Here is a 24,484-nt window from a genome sequence, read left to right as displayed (position 1 = left end):
TCTTGGGGGAGGACAAGTGTAGATTTTTATCCTGTGATGCTCCATTGAATGTTTAGGATGTGTGCTGAGGTGTTACTGTAATAATCATAATAAATGTTCCTTCAGGATTTTGAAAATCAGCATGGGAGCATTGTGGAAATCATTAGGGTTTTTTATTGATGTGCCCAATGGAGAGAAATGACTAAACTCACACTCAGGGAATCATCTTTTCATGTGAATAATTTCTCCTCTCATGGCTTTCAAATCCATGCTGCTTCTGCAAGCTGAGGGAGAAGCTGATAGTGGGAAAACATCAGCAATATTTTGTGTCTCTTACAGAAAAAAAAAACCCACAAAAACCTTGAGCTTCGCTCTGGGCACAACTCAGCTTGATTTCCTCTTGGAATTGTCTCTTTTCCTTAATAAATCTGAGAGCTCTCAGCTGGAGCTGGGGTTGTTGTGGTGCACCAACTGCATCATTCCTGGTGCCAGATGAAAAAATAACCATGGCATAAATGGACAATTTCTCTTCTCTACCCTAAGTCTCACACATTCTTCTGGTTTCTGTAACATCTCTTTTTCATGATGGATTTGAGGACATTAAGGCTGTCATGGCAATTCTAATCTCGTATCAAAATCGCCAGCTCCTTTTCCCTAATCCCTTGTTTAAGAAGACTCTGTTCCTATCCTGATGTGAAAAAGTATTATGAAATGAGCATCAAAAATAAAGATATCTATGCAAATGCCTCTTTTTAGAGATGTTTGTATTAAGACAGGCACACACACGTTCTGTCCCCATGTACTTAATGGCTGCACTTGGAGGATCTTACAGGATGAAAGCCCCTTTATAAATGAAAGATATTACATATCCTAAGAGACATCTACTTATCCTTTATGATCTCACCTAATGTTCTACTAAATCATGCTTAGCCTCTTGCTTTCTTACTTATATCCTCATTTACTGCATGAATTTTAAATTTAAACCTTTCACAAAGGGTTTCTTTAAATGTTCCCCACACCTCTGGCACGAGTTTCCACAGAACTCCGTCAATCTCTGAAGATTAAGGGATAGGATTGGCACAGTTTTATCTGTTCCAGAATATTTCCAGGCTGGATTTCTAACAATAAATACTTGAAAAATAATGATATGTCAATGCATGATGGTTTATCACTCATCCACAGCATTTAGTGGATTCTTTCTTTTTATCCATAAAGGGCAGCTAATGTAGCAGATCATAAAATGAAGCTAATTAAATTCAAAATACCTTTAGATAACTAATCCACCATTCAAACTCCAATAAAATGTTTTAGTGACAAGAAGTAAATAGGTATTTTCTTGGAACTCTGTGCCAGGATGAAGTTCAGTTCAAATGCAAGACTTCAGCAATCCTTGAGTAACTGCTCTCGTTGAGGTTTGTGGAAGCTTTGCCATGAGGTCCTATGGATGGAGGATAAGACCTCAGAGTGTTTGAAAAGAGAGTGAAATTGGTGCATTCTAGAGCTGCATCTGGTTCTGAGTTTCCACAAAAAGCTGAAGTTTCTACCAGAAGTCCATCAAGCCATGGTGAAATGGAACCTGTTGGAGCAGGAACAACCAACTGAGCAGCCTAAATGCAGCTCAGGGCTGAAAATAATTCTGTTTGCAACTGGCTTTTAATAAAATGCATTCATTACAAAGAATTTTGCCTGTCATTTCACATTAATCTGTAAATAATTTGAAATCGTTAACAAGGTCTGCGTTTGCCTCAAAAATAATCTAATTTCCCCTTTGAATCACTGCTAAACACATTCAGTTCTTAGCTCTGCTTGCTGCTGAAAGCACAAAGTCCCTTTTCCTGGGTAAAGACATGCCTGGCTCACATAGAATCTGAATGTAGATTACTCACAGAGAAAGGCACTGAACACTCAGGGAAGTTAACACCTTCGTGTTTCACAGGCAATTATTCATGTTTCCAGTCTATAAGACCATTTTTCTCTCCTTAAATAACCGAGCACTTCTCATTTACATGCTGAAGTTGCACACCGAGGGAAAGAGGAGGAAAGCGAGCCCACACATTTGATCTAAGCACTTACACACACAGTGAATAAACTTACGAGTCACACTTTGTTCAAAAAAAAGGAACATTAAATTAATGAAAGCCACCAGTGGCTCCTGTTCTTTATAGCATTTACTCTGGTATTCAACACAATATGTAATTGTTGCTATGGCAACTGCCACATCTCTTGGCACCATAATAATTCTCAGATAAATGGGTCTTTGTCAGAGCAAACTCCAAAGCCAGTGTATATGAAACCTGCATTTCCTCGGTGCTGGGGAGGGATAAATCCAGTGCAGGCCTGAGGAAGCACAAGCCTGGCACTGGAGATGAGGGGAGGATGCAGAGCTGAGCTAAAGGGAAGTGTGGGTGTCCATCAAACCAGAGCTGGGGCTGCAGGGACACCCAAAAACTGCCCAGCCAAGGGGTAAGGGAGCCACAGCCACACAGCACAGCCAGGCACAGCTCCTGCTCCCCGGGCTTGGGCTAAAACCCACTGGAATCTGATCATTCCAGTAGGTCCTGCATCAGGCTGAGGGATAAAAAGGGAAAATAGGTGACTGGCATTACTCTGGAAAAAGAGAGGTTAAGGAGATTTCTGATATAAAAGGAGCTCTTTGTTGTTTCTGCAACAGCAAGTGGTCTGCACAGAGGATTTTTATAAAAATATAGTTTAAAAGGCAGTTAAATGACACTAGAGAATGACCCATTGATGAGAACAAGCTCTTGCTTTCACTGACATTGAGATGTGTTCTGTGAAATCCTAAATGTAGCATTGCAGACTTTAAAAGAGAAAAAATAGCATCTATTCAATGGTGATTATAGTAAGGAAAAGTCATTTATGAAAATGCCATCAATACACAGGTATTAAATTCTAAGATCACTTTTACCCCAGCTTTTTATGCATGAATTCCAAGTCAATATGTGTTTGCAGCGAGATAACAAAAGTAACAGGAGTGATAACAACTTAATAACTTAATGGCTGGGAGAATGTTAATATGCTAAACTTTCTGCCAAACTGAACTCAACAGTGAGAAAATGACTTATTTTTGTTGTTTGATCTTTAAGAAAATCCTTCTTTATATGCCTGAAGGACACTTTCATATCTGAGGGCAAGAGATGTCCCCAGCTTTTCTGGAAATGATATTCCATACACAGTTTTGATCAGTATAATAACTCAAACGTGTGATAGGTATTGAAGCACCCCCTGTGACTTATTCTATTTTGTGCCTTAAAATTAAATGCAAAGCATGGTATTTTATTTATGCAGTGCATCCCTTTTTGCAGCAACTGCTATATGCAAAATCTAATAACATGGAACTCTGAGCCTGTTTGTCAATATCTCATATGAGAGTCCATCTCCATACCTCTGCACAGTCATTTTCAGCCTATTTGGAATTCTATTCTAAACAGAAAAATGCTAATATACGTTAATGGGAACGATTGCTATATCAGAGAGGCTGATTCTTGATCTTATTTTCCAAATAACTTATTGAATTGCCAGATGACTAAACTCAACTATTCACACTTCCTTGCCTGAATATTTTCTGCTGTGAGAGAATCCTGATTCATAATAAGATTATTGATCTGTTATCATCTGTTCTAAGGCAGAAAGCCATACATGTAGGATTTAAGGCTCTAGGCACTTTTTATCTCATATCCATAATATTTGCAATCTCTATCCTGTGGGGATAAGCAGAGAGCAAGACACAAACAAGAAATGCTAAGGTTTAAATCCAAGGAGCTTAGTTTCATTATTTCTCTTTGATACTTTAGGAAACATGCACAGGCAGCTTGCACAAAAGGTATCCATGCAGGCAGAGACTTGGTGGGAATGAGAATTTGGGTCGGCCAGGAAGTTTTCAGCCAGGCTGCTGAGGCTCTGTCACTGCTGTAACAAACACAGCTGAGTGCTGGTGCTGGGAAAAGCAGTGGTTTGACAAATGGAAAAGAAAAACCCAGCAGCTTCTGCCCAGTACAAAGTGCACTGGACAAAGCAGCAGGACTGGGGCAGCTTCATTTCCTTCAGTCTGAGCTACTGCTGGAGATGGCTTTAAACTTTGTCTACAGCATGCTGTCTCAGGGTGTGCTCCTCACTCTTATCTCTTCTTTTCTTTCTCCTCTTCCTTTTCTATCTAGTGCCTGAAATATGTCCTGAGGGTTTGACAGTTTCTATTTAATCATTTCATCCTTCTCTATGGAAGACTGCTAAGCACCATGCAGTGAAGTTACTACCAGCCTGGAATTTCTGAATATCTGCCTGCCCTCTTATCTGCTTTGGTGCCAGACTCTTGATATCTCACTCCCCTCCACCCCTCACCCTGTGTCTGTAACAAATAAAAGTTCTAAATAACTCCCTTTGCTGTGGGGAAGGAAAAAAAATAAAGGCTGCCAGCACAGAGAGGCAGAGACAGATTGTGTCCCAAGGTTTCCTTTTAGCTCCCAGTATACTGAGGGTATGTTCATTAAAACCAGCATTAGATTTCAGAGAGGGAGCAGGACCAGCAGACACCATTTTATTTAGCCTTGGAGAACACAGCTCAAGTCCCAGCTTGCCACCTTTTGTAACTCACCATTTATTATGAGGCTCTACAAAAGCCTGGCTATGCTTTCTGCCTTCCACAAAACCTGACTCTCTCAATAAATACATAAATCCACTAATGTCTGGACAAGTGTTCAGATGAGATGAAATTTCCGACTTTCAGCTGTCCTACTTTCGCCATAAAACAAAGCAGGGATCAAGCATTGGACAAGACACAAGTTTAAAAATAAAAAAAAAAGAGAGAATGCTGCCAGTCATTGGCTTGGCCATTTTCTCCCCAACTAGGGTTTATAAGTGATTTATTTTTCCATTAGGGATTTGAGGCTTAGCAATTCTCTGAATTATTCAGAATGAATCCAAAGTTCATTTGAGGAATCCTGGGTAAATCAAAACATTTCCAGGTCCCATTTTTTTAATATCCCCAAGCACTCCAGTCCTGTCTGTGTGAGAGGGCATCAGGCAAATGCTGGGCAGAGCAGGGCACATCCCACCACTGCTCCTTGGGGAATGTTCCGTTGCTCACCAGCACTGCTCCATGGGCAGTGCATGTGGAATTCCTTTTTTTCACTGAGCACTGAGTGCATCAGGCTCTGAGTCTGCACAGACACATAACTATTAAAGAGTTAACTATTAACACCTTCCACAGAATCTTCTGTGCATTCACATTCAAAAGCCTCTCAAAGAGGACAGAAGATTTTTGGGAATATTCCCTTCTGTCAAGACAGAGACCAGCACATCTATCCAAAGTCACAGGAGGGAGGAGGCACATCCAGCAGGCTGCTGGAGGTTGATCTGGAATCTGATCTGGAATCTGATGGACAGATTTCTGCATGTGTGAATGTCTGTCGGTAGAGGTTGATGGGGCTGAGGGCAGGTTAGACATCAGGAGAAGCAGCAGTGCATTATCTGCTCCTGCAGGAGGTTCTGCCATCAGAGAGCCACCTCTGCCCCTGTTGTAGCCATGGTCCGTGGATGGAAAGCTGCAGGCTCTGCAGATCTATTCTGCCTCTGGCAGAAGAGGAGGAAAACAGACCTTTCAGATGCAAATAACAATTAAATAGTAACTGATATTCCAACAGCCACTGATTATACTCTGGCCATGAAGTTAATTTAATTTGATCACATAGGACAGATCGGTGAGGCCAGCTGGATTCATCCCCCATCTTTAGCAGGAAAAAACTGCACCCCCTTCACCAGCAGAATACCAAAAGCTTTTCTGCACACTCCAGATTGCACCTCTAAATAATTTCCATATTCATCCAAAGTGGGGTTGGTAGCAATCAGAAAGTTCTGGGAGCTACACTCTGTTCCTAGGCTCTGACTGCCAGTCAGCACATCAGAGATCATTGTTGAGAGCCATTCCCAAACATGTTGGGAATCTGCAATTAGCAACATTAACAATGGGATTTCACAGATGTAGGTTACATCTTTCAGAAAAGAAATGGCAGTTGCTGGCAGTGGGGAAATACTTAAGAACTACTTATCCCCTAATTAGACAAGGTACTGTTCTCTAAGTGCTGAATGCTAAGCAGTGCTCCAGCATGTGCTCATCTTAACCCCACAGAATTGTGCTGAATTACTGAGGTTCCATCTGAGCATTTCTTAGCCAAGGCTCCTTGCATAAACAGATGGAGCATTCTGCTGTTTCCGTGCTGACACATTTAGACTGCAAAAGTACAGGATTAAGTTCAAATTTATCATAAAATCACTTTAGGTAGGACGCTGCAGTCTTTATATCCTCCTCAAGGATGACAAACAGAAAGACAACACTGTCTGTGTGGTGTTTGAAATAGGCAAATAGATGAAAAGGTTGGGAAGAAATATTGGTTTAACAGCTACAGGGGACTGGGTGAGGCCAGAACAGGACAGCCAGCCCCAGAAATTTTTATACTCCCTTGAGGAAGGGGTGATTTTCACTAGGTGGATTTCCCAGGGCACTTTAAGGCATCGTGTAACTCCCAATGGCATTGCAGACGCTAAATCCCACATTAAATGGGTAGGCATCCGATTATGGGCTGAATATCAAAATGCAGAAAGAGGTGATGAATGCAGGTTGAGATGATGCTGTGATATTGTCACCTGTGAGGACAGGCTGGCAAGTGGCACAATATACCTGACTCAGACTGGTTTTTTTCTCTCTGAAGCAACACAAAGAGGGTGGAACAGAATCGAGCAGTAGGGCCAAATCAGCCCTGGCTTTCAAATGCAGTCTGGAGAGAGATTTCAACACTAGACATCAATTAATATTGCTGGAACATTCTGAGGGGAGACTCCCCAGAAGCCAAACAGGACATAAAGAGAAAAGGTCACTGGCAGAGCTTGGCATAGTCTGTGCAAATACACAACTCCTACTCATGAGACAAGATTTCCCCTAGATTGTAACGTCCATAGAATATCTGACAAGATTTCCCCTGTATTGCAACTTCCATGGTATATCTGACAGTATTTCCCCTAGATTGTGACTTCCATGGTATATTTGACAGCATTTCCCCTAGATTGTGACTTCCATGGTATATCTGACAATGTTTCCCCTAGATTGTGACTTCCATGGTATATCTGACAGCATTTCCCCTAGATTGTGACTTCTATGGTATATCTGACAGCATTTCCCCTAGATTGTGACTTCCATGGTATATTTGACAGCATTTCCCTTAGATTGTGACTTCCATGGTATATCTGACAAGATTTCCCTTACATAGAATATCTCTTCTCGCAGATATTGAAGGGCTGCTTCTCCAAGAAAACCAGAATAAATCTTCAGAATGTGATTCTCAGACAGTCAGATCTTCACACATAAATCAATCCCTTGAAATTTAACTCCAGACCTCCTGTCAGAGACGTCTCAAACTCCTCAGTGGTTTTTGTAACTTCTAACTAGAGAATGATGATCCCCATTTTGAAACTGCTCCTAAGATTTCAAAATAAAACCATTCTTGTGAATGCCCCAGAAGGAGCAAGACTTGCTGGTCTGAGGCACAGGACAGCCAAGTGTCCAGCTTGTTCCTGCAAGTGTAGCTTTCCCACTCTGAGTTTGGCAGTCTGTGGTCCTAAACTCTCAGCTCCTCCATGTAAGAGACTCCCTCAAGTATGACTGTGTTAAAATTTAATTTTGTGAAGAAGCATCGTATTTAAATAAAATGAAATTCCATTTCAGTGTTCTGATCAGCTTTCTGCAGTTACACATTCTGGTTCTTTCTCTCCCACTGGCAATCCATATTCACATCGTGTGCTGCTTAAAGTGCAGAGCAAAACCTTTCCTCAGCCACGGACTTTCAGAAGGTTGTTCAACCTTTCTCCTCAAGATAATTTGTTTTTATAATGGAAGATTTAAGTTATACTAATGTATTGTTGGGAATATAATGAGAATGCTGGCAACTGAATGTCTAAATACCAAATCAAGACAGTAGATCAGTCATTTTTATCAAAGTTTCTTTATACTTCTGTGAAATTATAGGTCTGTAAAGGTACCAGGTTTAATTGCCCAGTGATTCTGCCTTGCCTGCCTCTCTCCTAAATGCCAGGACACAGAAGTGTAGGCTATCTCACATCTCCTTTTGTTACTATAGGGGTGTGAAGTACACAATTCAATCAATTTCTGAGCTGCTCTATCCCCCAAAGGATGAGGTTTGTTTTACACTGAAATTCAGGAGGGAGAAAGAAAGGACAAAACATTTAGTGGACAGAGCAAAACAAAAATCACCAGGGCATAGAGCCAGAGTGTAAATGTGTGCTGCTGTTTGTGTGCAGATGTTTAAGCAGTTTACCATGCTACAATGTCAGATAAGCAGACCAATAGGAAAATTTAAATTACACATTAATCCATTCCCAGCTACTTAGACTTGGGGCGAAAGGTGAAGGTTCTGTAAATTCTAAATTACACATTTAAACTATGATTCTCCATTTTTAGTTGTGGCCAAACTGTGATTACCTGGCATAACAAACACTGGAAGAAGCAGCCAATTTTAATACTTGGGCTCTTTCATTTGAATAAAGTCTTTATGAATGTTTAGCATCCACACCTGAAGATGTAATACATCTTCCAAAACTCAGGAAATCTGCATCACAAATTAAACCAAGTGCTAAAATGTTACAGCAATATCTGCATTGAAGATTGATTTTGATCTCTGCTAACAGATTAAAATTGCCTACAATCCTACCTGACACATGTAAATATTTAGCAGCAGCATCTCCCTGGCCCTTTTTTTTTTTTTTAATCTTTACTGTTTATCTTACCTTTAATGCACCACGTTTTTCACTTGCTTCAAGAATAAAGATTTCTGCCATGTCCTCGGCGTGCTCCGACCGCGCGTGGACGAACAAGGCTTTGCCAACTTCTGACACGTTCTTGAGTGCAACCAAATTCCCATCAAGTTCCACTGCAAAGTCTGGGTTAGAAACTTCAAAGTTCAATTTGTTGTTCCCCTTGCAGTCATCAAATTTCACTGGGGTGGGAAAATAAAAGGAAAAAAAGGAAAAGACACATTATAAGTATCCACTTTGGAACACAAGTTTCAGGTAGCTATAGGTTATTAGCTCATCTAAAGATTTGGGAAGAGATGTCTCTGAAAGCAAAAAACTTTCAAAAAAATTCTGCATTTTTCTCACTCTCCCTTCATAAAGAAATCTATGAATATGTACTTTTAGAATAATGAAGGGGCTTTGACAGGTCTAACTGAGTAGCAGATAGAAAAAACACTTTGGACATTTGGACATGAGTTTTTTGTGATCACTCCAACCAAATGCACACCCAGTTCCACAGCCTGAGCAGTGGAGACCTTGTCCTCCTCATCACAGCCCAGCATCTCTAAAGGCTCTTCTGTGGCAAAGTGCTCTCAGATATTCAGTGTATCTTTAGGTCCAGCACTGTTTACAGAATATTCAGCCCCAGGCTACTGCAAAAGTTTTATAAAACTGAGAAATGGGACTGTAACATTTCTTACTACCAGAATTGTCACACAATTCATGAACTGCACTGTATCTAAGGATTGTGAGAACTTTTAATGGAACCATAGCTGTCAATAATCCTGTTTCACTTTACACAGAAAGTTTAAAATATTTAGGAAAGCTGGCATAAAGGGGAAAATATCCCTAAAGCACAAAGATGTGAGACTTTGTCTCAGCTTTCTACTCTGAGTCATTTTGCACAAAATAATGGATAAAATATTAGTGATTTAACTACCAGTTATATGTGTAAGAGATCTTCACCACAAACTTGCAATTGCTAAATGAACATTTCAGGTTTTGATATCTCTGAACAATGCATTTGCATGTGAAAGGTTTTTCTGCAGACAGCCTGTTTTGTATTCCCCACCTTCTCCATGAGTTACAGCTGCTGCAGACTTTTCACTTACCTCTATGTTATCACTATTTTATTTTACATTTCACTTCCACTGGATCTTTAAAAACTGCATTATAATTTCAGAAAAAAACTACAGAGAGTGATACCAGCTACATAAAATCAACAACAATGGAGTTTTACTGCAAAATAAAACACTTGGCATAATTGTTTAAATTCACTCTACAGACTTCTTGCACTGAATCATTGTTTTTAAAGGAAGAGAAACAATCCCAGAGTCTCTCATGGTCAATCCCTAAACTCTTCATGATTTTCTAATATCTATAAGTGTCCTAAAGCACAGGAATGTCTCATAGTGGGTGGCCACTCAACACTCCTGGGAAGTTACACAGGAATCCTCTTCATCAAATTCTGTGTCTCTCTCCACTCAAACCAACTGAGGACAGAGAACCTTGTGGAGATCCCTCCTGCCTGGGAATTAACTGGGATTCAACCCCAGAGCAGAACATCACAAGGAAAAAAGAACCATCCCTGGTTCCAGAATTTACAACCTCATTTTATGGTGAATGTTGATGAGATGGGTTAGATTGAAAAATAAACAATGCCAAAATAAAACAGAATAAGGCACAAAAAGAGACGTGGGGCACTTATTTACCAAAGCAAGAGTGGAGGGTTGGCCTTGGGTTGCTCCCAGCCTCCCACCCAGCAGAACTGGGGAGAAAGATGGAAAAGATAAAGGCAGAGGTCACTTACTAATTACCATCACTGGCCAAACAGAAATGACTTCGGGAAAATTAATTTAATTGCCAATTAAAATAGCCGTGGAAGCTGAGAACAAGACAAAATTAAAACCACCCCATGAAGCCATGACCCTTAAATTCACACCAGACAATCCTCTTCCTGAGGAGAGTCCAAACACCCTGACACACACATTTTTCTGTCTCTGGCAGAAAACTCCCCCAGCAGCTGAAGGATCTGCTGCTGCACAAGGTTTAAGCTCAATTACATGTTTTTAACTAAAAACTGCTCCCATTTCCTCCACTTTACTTTAGGGCAAGAGAACTATCCTTGGATTCACAGTGGGACAGAAAACCAGAATTTCATCAGCTCATTTGCTGTTTCATTGAATTTTGCTGAAAGCAAGAGGGATTATAAATAAAAAAAAGAAACAAAAACTCTTCTCCCCTCAGACACTGCAGTCTCTCCAGACAAACCTATCTCAGACTCTCATGTGGCAGATCCTGCCTGCAAAGTCTTGTACTGAATAGAACCAGGAGGGAAAACCACTGGATTTGGGAGCAGCAGCAGCAGCTCAGAGCAGTTTCAGAGCACTCAGGGGGTGCTGGTCCCACACTCCAAGGCTGGGAGCTGCTGCCAGGAAGGGTCTGTGCACACAGCAGGATTTTGATGGGAGGCTCCCTGCTGAAAAATCACCTTTTGGAGTTAATGTTGGGTTTATGACAGGTGTTTTAACAGGTTCGCCTCAATTTCCTAAAGCTACCAACCAACAAAAATGCAAAGTTTTCATTTCACAACAAGTGTGGGAAGTTGAAATTCTCTGTACAAACCACTGGATAGATACTGCTTAGATTGCAGCCTTTGTGAACTCCAAGTCTCTTATTTTTTAATTCCCTAAAAAACACAAACCCCAACTAAATAATTTTTTTTTTAGAAGAAGCAAGATTTAGGAACATGTTCTATTGGTGGCATCCCTTCCCACTGCAGAGGGTTTGGAACTTCATGACCCTTAAGGTCACTTCCAACCAAGCTAGTCTGTGATTCTCTGAATCAATATGTGCATTTCATAATCCAAAAATGCTGCTGATTTACTGTTAATATCTTACAACTGGAAAAATTTAGCATTGGCTTCTGAGAAATTATATCAGAAACAATATTTTTAAAAAAAGCCAAAGAAAACTTAAATAAAGTAATCTCTCAAAACCAAATGTCATTGTTCAGAGCTGTAGCATCACCCAGCCAAATGCTGGGTCCCTTACAAGAAAAGGCCAAACTGTTTCATGTCTAAAGCAGGGAGGGCCTGGCTGGGAGTGCACTGCTCCCACCTCTGCTCTGTGCTCACAAACTCTGGGATTCCTGCATTGCTGCCATCTGCATGCTCTGGGGAAATTCAGAGACCACACACAGATTTGGCACATGGAATCAGGAGAAGTACTTGAATCTATTCTATATTCCCTTGGAAATATGAATTTGGAACTTTTAAACCTTTTCTATTTTGCTGTCTATTCATCTTGCTTCATGAAACTGCAACTTTTCCCAGAAAGGGCCAAGGTAGATTTGTTGTTGGGAAACTGAGTTTTTTTTAACATATCTCATCCAAAAGCAGTGATGCTTTCAATTCCCAGTCCTACCACAGAAACAAGAGTATTTGGTGAGGTTAATAGCAAGGAGAAGGAAGAAAATGGAAAGGCTCTGAGAAGTACTGATGTGTAGGAGAGAATTAGAAGTGGGAGGAGATGAGGTGATCATAGGGATAGGGAACACTGAAGATTATTTGGTCTAAGGGCCAACAAGGATGAAAGTGAAACCAATTGTTGGGAGGGTTGAAGGGAACTGGAGACAGATAAAATCCAGAGTCTGAGCTCAGGATCAGATGTGGACCTTGTCTGGATGATTCTGTCTCCTGGGCTGGGCTGAGCAGGGAACATCAGAACATCACCCCAGACTGAGCTGCATTCACTCACAGGGAATTTCCTTAAACTCATGTGGCTTCTGGGGAACAGCCAGTGCAAACACCCCAAATTTATCACACTAGGAGCAGCTACACAGCCTGAGGGGTTGGGGCTGGCACTGGCCACACTGACCTTCCCTGCCAGGCACTCAGGAGAGCTCTGAGGAGCTTCAGCTTCATCAGCTTCCTCAGACTTCCCATCCATGGCATCACATCTATCTCTTAACCAAACCTGGACATTGTTAATGCCTGTTCTTATTCTCTAGTGGAAAAATATCTTGCTTTGTACATACAGCCAGTGTAGAAATCTCTACGTAAAAACTATAAAGTGTGATTAATTAATTAATTGCTCCTTTTCTCCCTCAAGTACCAGCCAGTGTAGCAAGAGATGAGACAGAAGCTGTGGATATCAGCTGTGGAAAGTGTCAGCCTGAGCTGCAAAGGTGCTCTCTGAACATCCAACACTTTGCTGCTTGGCAGCCCTGATAACATATGGTCTGTGAGATGATGTTTGTGCTGTTCATGCATTTGCCACAGAGATGAGGTGTGAGGAAAGCCCTGAGATGGATAATTGACATTATTGCCACTACCCACGTGCATTAGAACAGGGTGGGTGAGTGGCAGCCTGGTGAGAGGGGCACACACCCCAAAACTCCCCTGATCCCCTGCACACTCACTCTGTGGTACAGCTTAAGGGGATTAACTGGATTTTAAACTCCTCTGAGCAAAGGCCACTTGTTCACCCTGTGTCTGCACAGCACTTGCAACAAAATGATTCATATTTGGTGCTCAGGGTGCTACAAAAGTGCAAAAAGTGATTAAGAGCAGTAGTTCAGGCCTAGCCCCAAAATAAAACATTGGTAATGCTGCACCAGGCATGACAAGTGAATGTCTCATTGACAAGAATTCAATGGGCAATTAAAACAGTGATCTAATATTTATATCAAGGTGGAGTTCTTCATTTATTGACGCATCTATGACTCTTGTGATGCTCCTAGTCATGCTCCAGCTGCCAAATGAACATCTTTATTGTGCCTAATATACCACATGCTATGAGACAGGCTCCAAAACTCCATGCAAGCAAAATGAGAACACTGCCAAGCAGCTCCCAGAGAAAAACACGAGTGTCATTCATCGCCCTCTGCTCATTTCTCAGCCTCCTGTGTTCGACTTTTACTCTTTTTTGTAAAATTCACATGGGAATTGTGCAGAATATTTCTTTCCACCGAGCAATATTCATTATCAACAATACCTGCATGCATCCCAAGGCTTTAATCATTGACTTTGAGCTTATTATCACCAAAAGACCTGGTGGAAAAACTTGTGCAGGATCCCAAGTCCATTAATGCAATGATGGGAAAAGTTGTAACTGGAAATATTAACCTTTATGGATCTCAGCAAGAAACCTCAAGTTCCTGGGATTCCTCCTTTCAGTGCATTCCATTTTCTCTCTTATGATATATCACAAATGTGAGGTTTCTACACCACTGTGATATTTATGATAATGACCCACAGATGTTTTAAAGGATACCATTTTAAAACATTTAAAGGTTAGCAGTTGCATTTCTTGTAAACAAAAGTAAAAGAATACAAGCTGAAATGGGTTTGTATTCAAAAGCATATGTTGGCCTGATACATTCCACTTTCAAAGTAATTTTTTTCTGAGTTTAATTCTCACAAGTTTAATTTGTTTTGAACAGAAATACTGAATCCATAATTTTCTCTCCGGTGAAATCTCCACAGAGGTATTCTGAATAAATAAATACACATTTTTATCTATAAACACACCAAAACTAACTCTGTATATCTCTATGTACAGGTATTCATATTTTCTTGATCATAACAAGCAACAAAATGGTTCCTGAATGAGGAAATTTCACATTGAAACTACACACCTAATGACTCTACCAATGAATATTAGGATGCTTTTTGTAATTATAACCTGGCCTTGCTCAAATCTGTGGGAATTACAGCATCAAAGCAATATTATCCTGTACATTTTTTTCTTCTCCTTTCTAGCAAATAACTTTAGATCATATTGAAGCCACAAGTCAGGAGGTGTATCTGAGAGGGGTCTGGAGATGCAAAAGCACATTAGAGGTGCAAAAAGGGAACTGAACTTCCCATCCCAGCAGGGATCCCACAGCTCTGCTCAGAGTCCTCCCTGCTCAACCACATTTGCAAAACAGGGAAGTCAGACAGAGACTGGCAAAGCTTCATTAACTGCAAAGAGACAAAAGTGGTGGCTGAGGCAAATGGAAATGCTGGTGAGTGCTGTTGTTGTGCATAAAAATTCATAAAGCACCATGAGCTGGTGAGGCTCTGTCAGCAATGAGCAGTGAGTAAAAGTGAAACACTAATCTTAAAGAAATTAGGATTTTAGTTAAAAGTTAGAAGAAACTGGGCTTGAGATAGTTACCTGAAACTTCAATAATTGATTGCCTGTCAATTTATGTTTGCTCAGCTGTGCTTGCAATGGGAAAGGATGAAACTGGTAGTTAGGTCCAAAGAACACAAACAATTGCAACCAGAAACTCATTCTCTGCAAAACTGGAGTTGCCCCAAAAGCCATTTGTATTGTCATTGATAGAAAAGGTCAGGGCGAGGAAGACTCACCTTACTTCCTCCTTCTAAGACCCCTCCCCACAAAAACGAGCCCAGACTTAATTCAAGAAGCCAACCACGTTGCTTAATTACCATTTCAGCTAATTACCATGGGAAGCAGGGATGGGAGGGGCTGTTATTATGAATATGTATTTGTTTGAACTTTTTGTCAATAAACAGACTCTGTGACCACCTGTAATTTTGCAGTGTGTGTTAGGGGTTACCCCACGCTGCTGCCCAGCGCTGAATAAACATTCACTTTGTAACTTTAAATTGTTAGAGAGTCTTTTGTCCTCACAGTTGAATATCGGTATTAGACCAATACTCATATCTTGGTAAATCAAAAGCAGCAGGACAGGGACAGGCACAGCTCTGGGACAGGCACCCTGCAGCTCCAAACACAAAGTGCAACAGGGCTCCGAGGGCTGAGTGATCCTGCTGGTGTGGGGAGGGTGAAATCCTCCTGAACCCAGCACATCTGGACCACCTGAGCCCATCCCAGAACGAGAGAGAGAGCAAATGCCACAGCAGCTGCCAGCACAGCAGCTGGAAAACACAACAAACCCTGCCTCTCAAGCCAACAGAAATGTCCACAGGAGAAACAGCTTCTTTCCCTGCCTTTGAGGTGCCTTAAAAGCACCTCTGGAACAGGAGTTCTGGCAGTGAACCCACAGCCTGTGTGTTTCTGCTGCTTTTCTGCAAAAAACCCTGAGAAGCACAAGGAAAAAGTGTTACCCCTTGAAATTTGAGGGCAGAAGAAAAGACACTGTCAACAGTTAAGTCAGACAGGTTACTCCTAAAAACACAATATTATCATTATTTCATATCTAAAAGTGCTGCAGAAATAATGATTTCACAGATTAGAAAACCTACCAGCGTGACTGAAGTATTTACACAAAAAAAACTTATTGAACATTTAATAAAATGAACAGAATCAATTTTATGAAAACCCTTTTTCAAGGTTTTTATACAGCTTAATGCTACATCCTAACTCTGCAGTAGAATTGCTACAGAATGATTTTTTTTTAACAAATTCAACGAGCAACAGTGGGTTATTATCTTGCACTGCATGTTTATGATTTTCTTGCATTTATATAATTTCTTTATGTGCCCCTGAAGTAAATTACAATGATGACTTATTTCGTTTCCAGAGAGTCAGAAATTGAGGGAACATGAACAGCAGCAAAATGTTCGTCACAACATAACAAGAATTGCTTAAGACAAATACACATTTATATTCGTCTTCTTTGGAAGAACAAGCACTAAACAACAGACTTCATCCCTGGGCACACTTTTATTTTCTGAAAAAAATAAACTGATTACCAAAACTGGCAAACATCCCTGTGTGGTTTGTGTGTGATGATTAGATTTGTGCAGAGCCCTGTTATGATACAAAAATTAGGCCAGCAGTTCATCTGCCGGGCACAGGGTGTTCATTCCTGCCCCTTGGAGAACACCTTTGCACTGGAGAAATGGTAACTATTAATAGGCACAGCTCTCTCTGTGCTGTCAGAGCTCATTGCAAGCACAGATAGGAGAGAAGCTTCCTCAGATGAGGAAGGACAAGGGGGTTCACCCAGAAGCCAGCTGCAGCCAAGGAAAGGTGTGATTTCTTAAAAAGAGTCACACTGCTCTCTCTCCTCATATCCTCCACCATCTACAGTCAGCAGAGCTGGGAAATCGCTAAAAACCTGAAATTCTGCAGCACAGCTCACCTGAGCAGTGAGTGACACCTGGCTGAAGGCTCCCTCTTGGGTGATGGGTGTGATGTGTGACTCCAGAGCCAGTGACTCCATCCACACCAAAAACCCCACCCAGTCACGCTCTGCCCCCTTCCTCACCCTCTGCCCCACCCAGAACTGGGTTCTGGCATCTTCTCACATCTCACTGAGCTCTGCCTCTCTTCTCCTGGCACATCTCAACAGCACTTGGCTCGATCTGAGCATCACATCTGGTACCCTGAGCTAGAAGTGATCCAAAAACAGAGGCCTCACAAATTGTGTCAGCCAGGTCTGCAGCAAAATGTCCTTGCCCTGCAGCACTGGGGTTGCTGTTTGGGATTCCAGCAAGTGCTTGCACAGAGCACAAGTGAGCAGGATGGCTCCAGCAGCACCAAACTGATTTTTTTCCATGTCACTGCTGCCTCTTGCCTTTTCCCACAATGCTCCCTCTTCCCTTTCTGTGTGGAATGACAACTAATCTGTAATTCAGCTCACTGCTTCCTCACCTCAAGACTCCAACAGAACCTAAACTATGGTCAGTACACTCTAGGAAATGTTAAAAACCCCAAATATGTGGAAATCTATGTACAGGCATTCTTCTGGAGTGATAAAAAGGAAGATCCCTCAGAAGCATCTCATGCTCTTCAACAAATTTATTCTGCCAACAGGGCTCTGTCAGCTGTCTGTGACTGCTTGAAATTACAGGAAAATATAACCCCTACAATCAAAACTGAAGGCATTCCCTCCTCCCCCAGCAGATTTCACCCATTTATGTTACATGATGTCTTCACACATCATTTTACTGCCCATTGTCTTATTTAGGGCAAAAATTTAATCAGGTGGAAGGAGCTGTAATGAGTTGTTCTCAGTTGGAAGTTATCCTGACTTATTCATTACAACACAGAGGTGTTATTGACTGATCTCCTGGGTCAGTGGCTGCGTTACAAGGCACGGCAGTACTGTAGCTGTTATTCTAAACCCTAGAGAAAAACTACTGTCTCAACAAAAATATTGTGTCAGGGAGTGTGTCTGAAGACAAAATAAATAAATAAACCCTTTAGATGTTATATCACAGTCATTGATCTTCTGAGCACAGCACAGAGCTCAGTTTAAGCAGAGCTGTTGTCTCTGTAAAGGCAGGGGACACAAACTGACACCACATCTGTGGAGTTCTCAAAGCAGCTGTCACACCTGGGGAGGAATGAGACATTTCCCTGTTAATGCTGCATCGATTTGAGCAGCCCAAATGATCCCAGAGCACTGATATGTAGAAAAGATATTTTTTAACTTTGTTGGTTTCGGCAAAAGGGTTTCCTGTTGCAATGCAAATGATCAATAATTTTCCCTTTTAGCAGATTTACACATCATTCTCCTAAGATCCCCAGAAGAACATAAGATGACATTAGATTCCTACAATACCTTCACTGGCTGGGTCTGAGACACAAGCAGACAGAATCAAAGACATTCAGATGCATTCAATACGTTCGTGGCTCTGCAGATTGTGTGAGAAGTTTGTCAATATAAAATTAATTGTGTCTGCAGAGGAGGGAGATGGGACAGAAGTCTGAGTTTGTACAAGAATTCCCAGTGGGATATAATGGATTATTTCCTTTGAATGCTGCCTGAATAAAGCTTGGAGAGGCAGTGCACTACTGACCATGAATTTCCTTGTCTTCTGCACAGGTACTCATCAGATCTTTGAGCAGTCACCCTAAGTGCTAACAAACCCAAATTTCTTGATATATGTAATTTATTGAAAACTAATCAGTGCAGATTGAATCAGGGGAAAAAAAAACCTAAAACTGTGTCCCAGGAGATTCAACTGTATAAACAAAAGGCTGCCAGCAGATGTCAAAAAGTAGCAAGAAGCAATCACTCACAGGAAACACCTATAGTGAAACCAGCCCAGAAAGAACCTTATTTACACCAGTATGTGTTTCAAATGCCTCCAAAGCCACAAATTTATTTAGTAAAGGTTTTCCATTAACTAGACAATTAGTCAAAGGTCATGGGGATATTCTCCCTCAAGCTGACAATTAAAACTGTTTATCTTGAAGGTCAGTTTGTTGTAATTAATCTGCTGTTTCTTAATGTGATCCGTCAAAACTTCTTCAATTTTTTTATTTTTTAAAGGCACGAGGTTTTGTCAGTACTCAACTATTTTTCTATGAGTGTTAAGTTAATCTAAGAAAAATTATGATATTCTATTGGATGAGCAGAAGATTCACTGGGTTGCACACACATTTCCATTTGCCTGAGGTTGGGCCATTAGTAAGAAAGGGAATAAAGGATAGAAGTGAAATATGGAGCCTCAGTGCAGGAATGTAAGCTTTGTCTGCTCCTCCAGTGGCAAGTTCAAATAATTCAGTGATTTGAGGCTGGAAGAAGAAATTACTATTGCAAAAAATATCTTTTGTTCTATACCAAATCCATGGCAGCTACTCACAGCCTTATACACTCGTTTTTATCAGAGATGGGAGAAAAAATATTGCTTGAGATATCTCTCCTACTGTGGCAGTACTTGGAGACAAGAAGTCAAAGGGCAGGAGCTTTTCATTAAATAAGGCATCACTACAAAGAGCTTTTCTGCACATTACCCACAGATGCTGTGAGAGGCAATATTGCCTCCACCTCTTCAGTCTTGGGTCTTGGTTTCACCTTCTGTGTGGAATGACAACTAATCTGTAATTCAGCTCACTTCTTCCTCACCTCAAGACTCCAACAGAACCTAAACTATGGTCAGTACACCCTAGGAAATGTTAAAAACCCCAAATACATGGACATCTATTTACAGCCATTATTCTTCTGGAGTGATAAAAATTATAAAATTATAAAAGTACAATAACACTTCCTTAAAAGACATCCCCAGGAATAAAGCTTTCAGCTTGTGCCCTGTGCAATAATTTCCAAACAGCAGTCAGTGGTAGGAGTTTGTTTCAGAAATAGAGGATGACGCATCATTTACAATACATAAAAGGAAATGAGAGTGAGTAATAAATCCACTGTGCAATATTTTCCTTTCAAAATGGATACTGTAGGTTGCTGGCCTATTTTCCCAGCTGCTGAATGAGTAATGCCATGCCTGAAAATCTGCTCAACCCATTTATTCTGTAGATTGCTCAGCTTTCCTGGTGAAAAAGTGAAACAAAGGTCTTCCAGTTCCAGGAAAAATATTTTGATTTCTCATCTTCTCCATCAATGAACCTGGCAGAGGAATAACAATTCCTCTTAGTGGTTTTGCCAAGTTCTCTCAAGAGAATTCCCTCAAACTTTTTTTAAGAGTCACCTGTAGAAAGTTGATTTCTCCAGACCGATCTGATAAATGTGCAAATAACTGACTCACACTCCTTTTCAGCCCTCAGTCTAAAAATCAGGTTAATATAATTAAGCCTTTGGACATAGTTTATTAATAACTTTTCAGAAGGCTTTCAGAATCTAAACTACATTTAGTTTTGCAGAGCCAGTTGTTGGTTGGTTAAGCTTTTGTTTTACTCAAGTAACCATCCAATTCCAACACCCAGATAATTCTATAAACCACACAAAATCAACCTGCTAAAACACAAAATTTCTGAGGATAACAAGGAAAGCCACCTCTCAGAACTGTGCTGGATTTTAAACTTGTTAAACTTATTGTCATCTCTTTGAAACAATATCAGTGCTTGACTAACAGTTACAGAACCAAATAACCTTGGTTTGAATTCTGACTCTCACACTAAGATCAGACAAGTTGCACTGCTGAGAACAATGTAATTAAAATTGCACCATGTAATCTTACTCTGCACAGTCATTCCCAGAACAGTTTCTATTCACATCAAACAAAGGCTTTTATACTTTAAAGAAAGACAAGCTTTGGTATCTTCCACAAAAGAACTGACCTGAGGGAAAGTATATTCTGTCAGTCAGGATCACTTATAGGCAACCTGAAATTTGTTTACACAGATAAACCAAGGGAAGAACATCAGGCTACTGAAGTTTGTGCCTCTTTTAATAACTAAGGAACAATGAAAGAAAAAAAAAAAAACAAACCAAAAGCAAGAGAAAACACAAACAGCTCAATAGTGATTATTTGATGAGCTGGGTGATGCTGTTATTCACGTTTGCTACCGAAATGGGAGGAATTGCTCCACACTTAAACAAATATTGCACATGAAGCAGATGACAATGAAAAGTTGTGTCAATTCACACAATCTATATTTCAGATATGAACTCTGCTTCTTTGGGCCGTTTGCTGCTGGCTGGTTGTCACAGGGGGATGTCCCACCTTCATCTGGCACCATGCAGGTAATGCTGCCAGCCTCCAGTTTGCACCACTGGAACCAACAGCTAGGACTGGGATCAAGGCAGTGCTGATCCCAAGCCTGTTTGTCACATTCAGGAACAAGGACCAGACCCTTAACTGGTAGTTTCCACAGAAAGTTGTGACCAGTGAATAAAATTGTGTCTTGTATTAAACTCCACAGTCAACAAAATGGTGCAGTGAAAACCATCTGAGAATTTTATTACTCTCTTAGATTTAATAAATTACAGTTATCTCTAAAATTATGTGAATTCCAACTGCTGTCATAGCTGTAAACTCAACAAAATTTGTGTCAAAGTCAAATAAAGGGAATAAAACTTGATTTCTCCTCTTCCCTCATTTCTCCTTAGGCTTGCTATAGAACCCACTAATGACAAATGCTCTGATGGCTGCACTGAGGATCACTCATACAGATTTCCTACACTCTCACCTCACTTTGCAGCATTAGAATGCAGAAACCTCAGCACATCTGTTTGAATAAGTGCCTCTTTTCCTTCACATTAGAATAACTATAATGATTATAATGCTTATGAAGTTTAAAGAGGTGAGATAATAATCAGTCAATCTTTACTTTACTTCTGGTTATAAAGCCATTAAAAAAAAAAAGAAAAGAAAAGAATGCAAAAAACCCCAAACCACTGAATCTGTGTGATTTTCCAGCTCACATCCCCTCCCAGAGCATTAATCTCTCATGACAAATAAAGCTCTGTCCTTGTGTACTCTGATATCCCTCATTTGTGTTCCACTTTGCTAATGGCTACAGTCGTGACAAACAGAGGATTTATCTGGTAAATGTGAGTTGCCAAAAGTTTTCAAGTGACACGATGTTATATATTTATACACAGGGCTGCTTAGCAACTTTGTAGTAGTTCCATGCAGGAGCTGAGGCGTAAATAAGTAATTATTCTATAGCAGAGTGCATGAGACATTTATAAATATAGGAACAGAAAGGTTATCAGAATTCATCACCTAGCAACAAATATAATATCATCAGCTCCCCTGTCTAGCAGGCATCCAGCAAGAAATGCATTATAAACTCTGCAGCCTGGCGAGTTAACTTGGGAGTTTGAAGTTGAAATGAACTCTACAGCTAATTAAACTTAGCTCAGAGCTTCTGTAGGCTGCTTGTTTGCGTTTCAGCACATGCTTTATTCTGGAAAAAACAGTTACCATTCACTCACCCACAGATGGGTCACATTCAGACGCTGACAGAAGCCAAGAAAATGAGAATACAGAGACGCCCTACACTTTCTCATGGTTCCCAAGAAATCCAGACTGGTTGGTTAATGCCTGTAAATGCAATGCACAGGAGCAGTTCTGGGAACGTGCTGAGATCCCTCAGACTCAGAACATGATCAAACTGTAGTGTCAACACCGTTCCCACAACGCAATTTTGGGGATGATTCCAAAAGACTGGTTTTACAACTCCACACTTGTCTTAAACATTTCAAAGTGATGGATGTAATTATTCACCAGATTCGCTTAATAATAGACTAGAACTTGCATCAATGAATATTAACTAAAAATAAAATTAGTTTTGAAGTACCAAATGCTTTGTGTATTCAGTCTGACAGACAACTTTCATTCCCTCCCTCCTCCTCTTTCCCCTCAGTGTTTTACATAAATACTCTGTTGTTACAAAGCCTGCTGTCTGGAAGCTGATGAGGCTCATTATTGCACAGGCAATGGCTGCTGTGCACTGCAATGTAGAGTGATAGAGGTGCAGTGCTGCCACCACACTTCATTTTACTTTGTTCATCTCATATGATTTTTGGAAAGCAATTCCTGATCACCACCTCCAAGCCCTTTTATTTTGCAAAACTCTTCATTAAAATTTTCTTCCAAAGCTGAACAAAACCAGATATCATTACAACCCTGAAAGATGTCCATTACTGCTTTGAAGTTCTGCCAGAGACAAGTCTGGATTGGGAACATTCTTCAGCAGTGAAGCTTTCACAGAAGAGTAAATTACAGACAGAGAAATGGATCCTGAACTGGCAAAAACAACAAGTCCTTCCATCCATTTCCTAGACATGGAGCAGTTATCTCAGATGAATTCCAACTCCAATAGATGAGAACATTTCCTCAGAGGAGCTGGACCCCAGCAGCCCTGGCTTAGTGCAAGTAGATTACCTGACCAACCATGACAAGCAATCAAGAAATAAAATACAGGCTCTTTAGATCCCCCACATCTGCTCCTGCCTCTGCAGACCAATCCTCTGTGTTTGTACATTCATTCTCTGGGCTCCCCCTCATGACTCACGTCCCAGGGGCACATTCCCAAAGGAGCAGCCTGGAGGAACGTGCTCAGCTCTTGGGGAAGAGTTTCTCTTGCCTGGTTCCCATGCCTGCCTCCCACCCCCTCTCCTGCTGACACAACCTTTCCATACAACATTCCCATACATAACTTGTGCTGCTCAGCTGAGGTTCCTTTCCAGACTTGCTTCCCAATTATTCATTCCTCCTCCAGCTTTGCAAACTACCAAAGGAGTAAACATTATTTTACTACTGCATTCATTGCTGTTCCAGGAGGAGACTGCATTTCTCCTCTTTTCTCTTTTAGAGTGTCTAGAATACCCTTCTTTACAGCCATGGAAAATAAACCAACTTTTATCTGTGTTATCATGTTGGGAGCTGCAGGTAAATTGCTCATTTGAGGTCATACAGCAGCACTTCCACAGAGCCATGGAATAGTTCAGGTTGGAAATGACCTTTGAGATCAAGTCCAACCTCCAGCCCAGTGCCACCACCACGTCCATCATTAAACCATGCCCACAAGTGACACATCCTCAGGTTTTTCCAGGGATGGTGGCTCCACCACCTCCCTGAGCAGTCTGTTCCTAAACTTCACAACCATTTCTGTGAAGGAATTGCTGCAGAGCTCAGGATGGCTCTCTCCACTGCCCATAGCTCTGCAGGACACTGCTCTCCTATAAAGCTGGAATAACCACACAGGGTGGAGGTGCATGTATCCCAGAAAAACAGCATTTGGACACAAGCATGGCCTAGGAAGAAACTTGGAAATGCCAGAATAATCAATCACCCCACCCAAAATATTCTCAGGAAGTTAACTACCACCTGGAAGCACCAATTGACAATAGACAGTGCCACAAAAACTGCCACTCTCAGGGACAGAAAAGCTGTCCATAGGCCAAGCATGCTAAATTTATTTCATTGTCTCCACCTACAGAAGCATCAGGTTTTAATTTGCACTGGAATGGGGTTTGGCTACAAGTATTGAAAATTAATTTGTTCAAAATGCATCCTGTGATCTAGAGAAACCAGGGATACCCACAGAAACTCCTGGAGAAAGTTCATCT

The 24,484-nt window shown here is 40.9% G+C and overlaps 1 protein-coding gene across 1 annotated transcript in view; it reads right to left on the bottom strand.

Moving 5' to 3' along the window:
• CDH13 (cadherin 13) overlaps window positions 1-24,484 on the bottom strand; it is a 445,458-nt gene that overhangs the window by 278,898 nt on the left and 142,076 nt on the right. Inside the window, exon 3 of the mRNA XM_033069460.2 lies at window positions 8,791-8,999. Within this exon, the coding sequence (XP_032925351.1) occupies window positions 8,791-8,999 (209 nt within the window). The remainder of the gene's footprint in view (window positions 1-8,790; window positions 9,000-24,484) is intronic.

Source organism: Catharus ustulatus, chromosome 11 (assembly GCF_009819885.2).
Source record: "Catharus ustulatus isolate bCatUst1 chromosome 11, bCatUst1.pri.v2, whole genome shotgun sequence".
Taxonomy (NCBI): domain Eukaryota; kingdom Metazoa; phylum Chordata; class Aves; order Passeriformes; family Turdidae; genus Catharus; species Catharus ustulatus.
The sequence above is the reverse complement of the archived record's forward strand: the minus strand, read 5'-3'. Positions and strand labels throughout refer to the sequence as shown.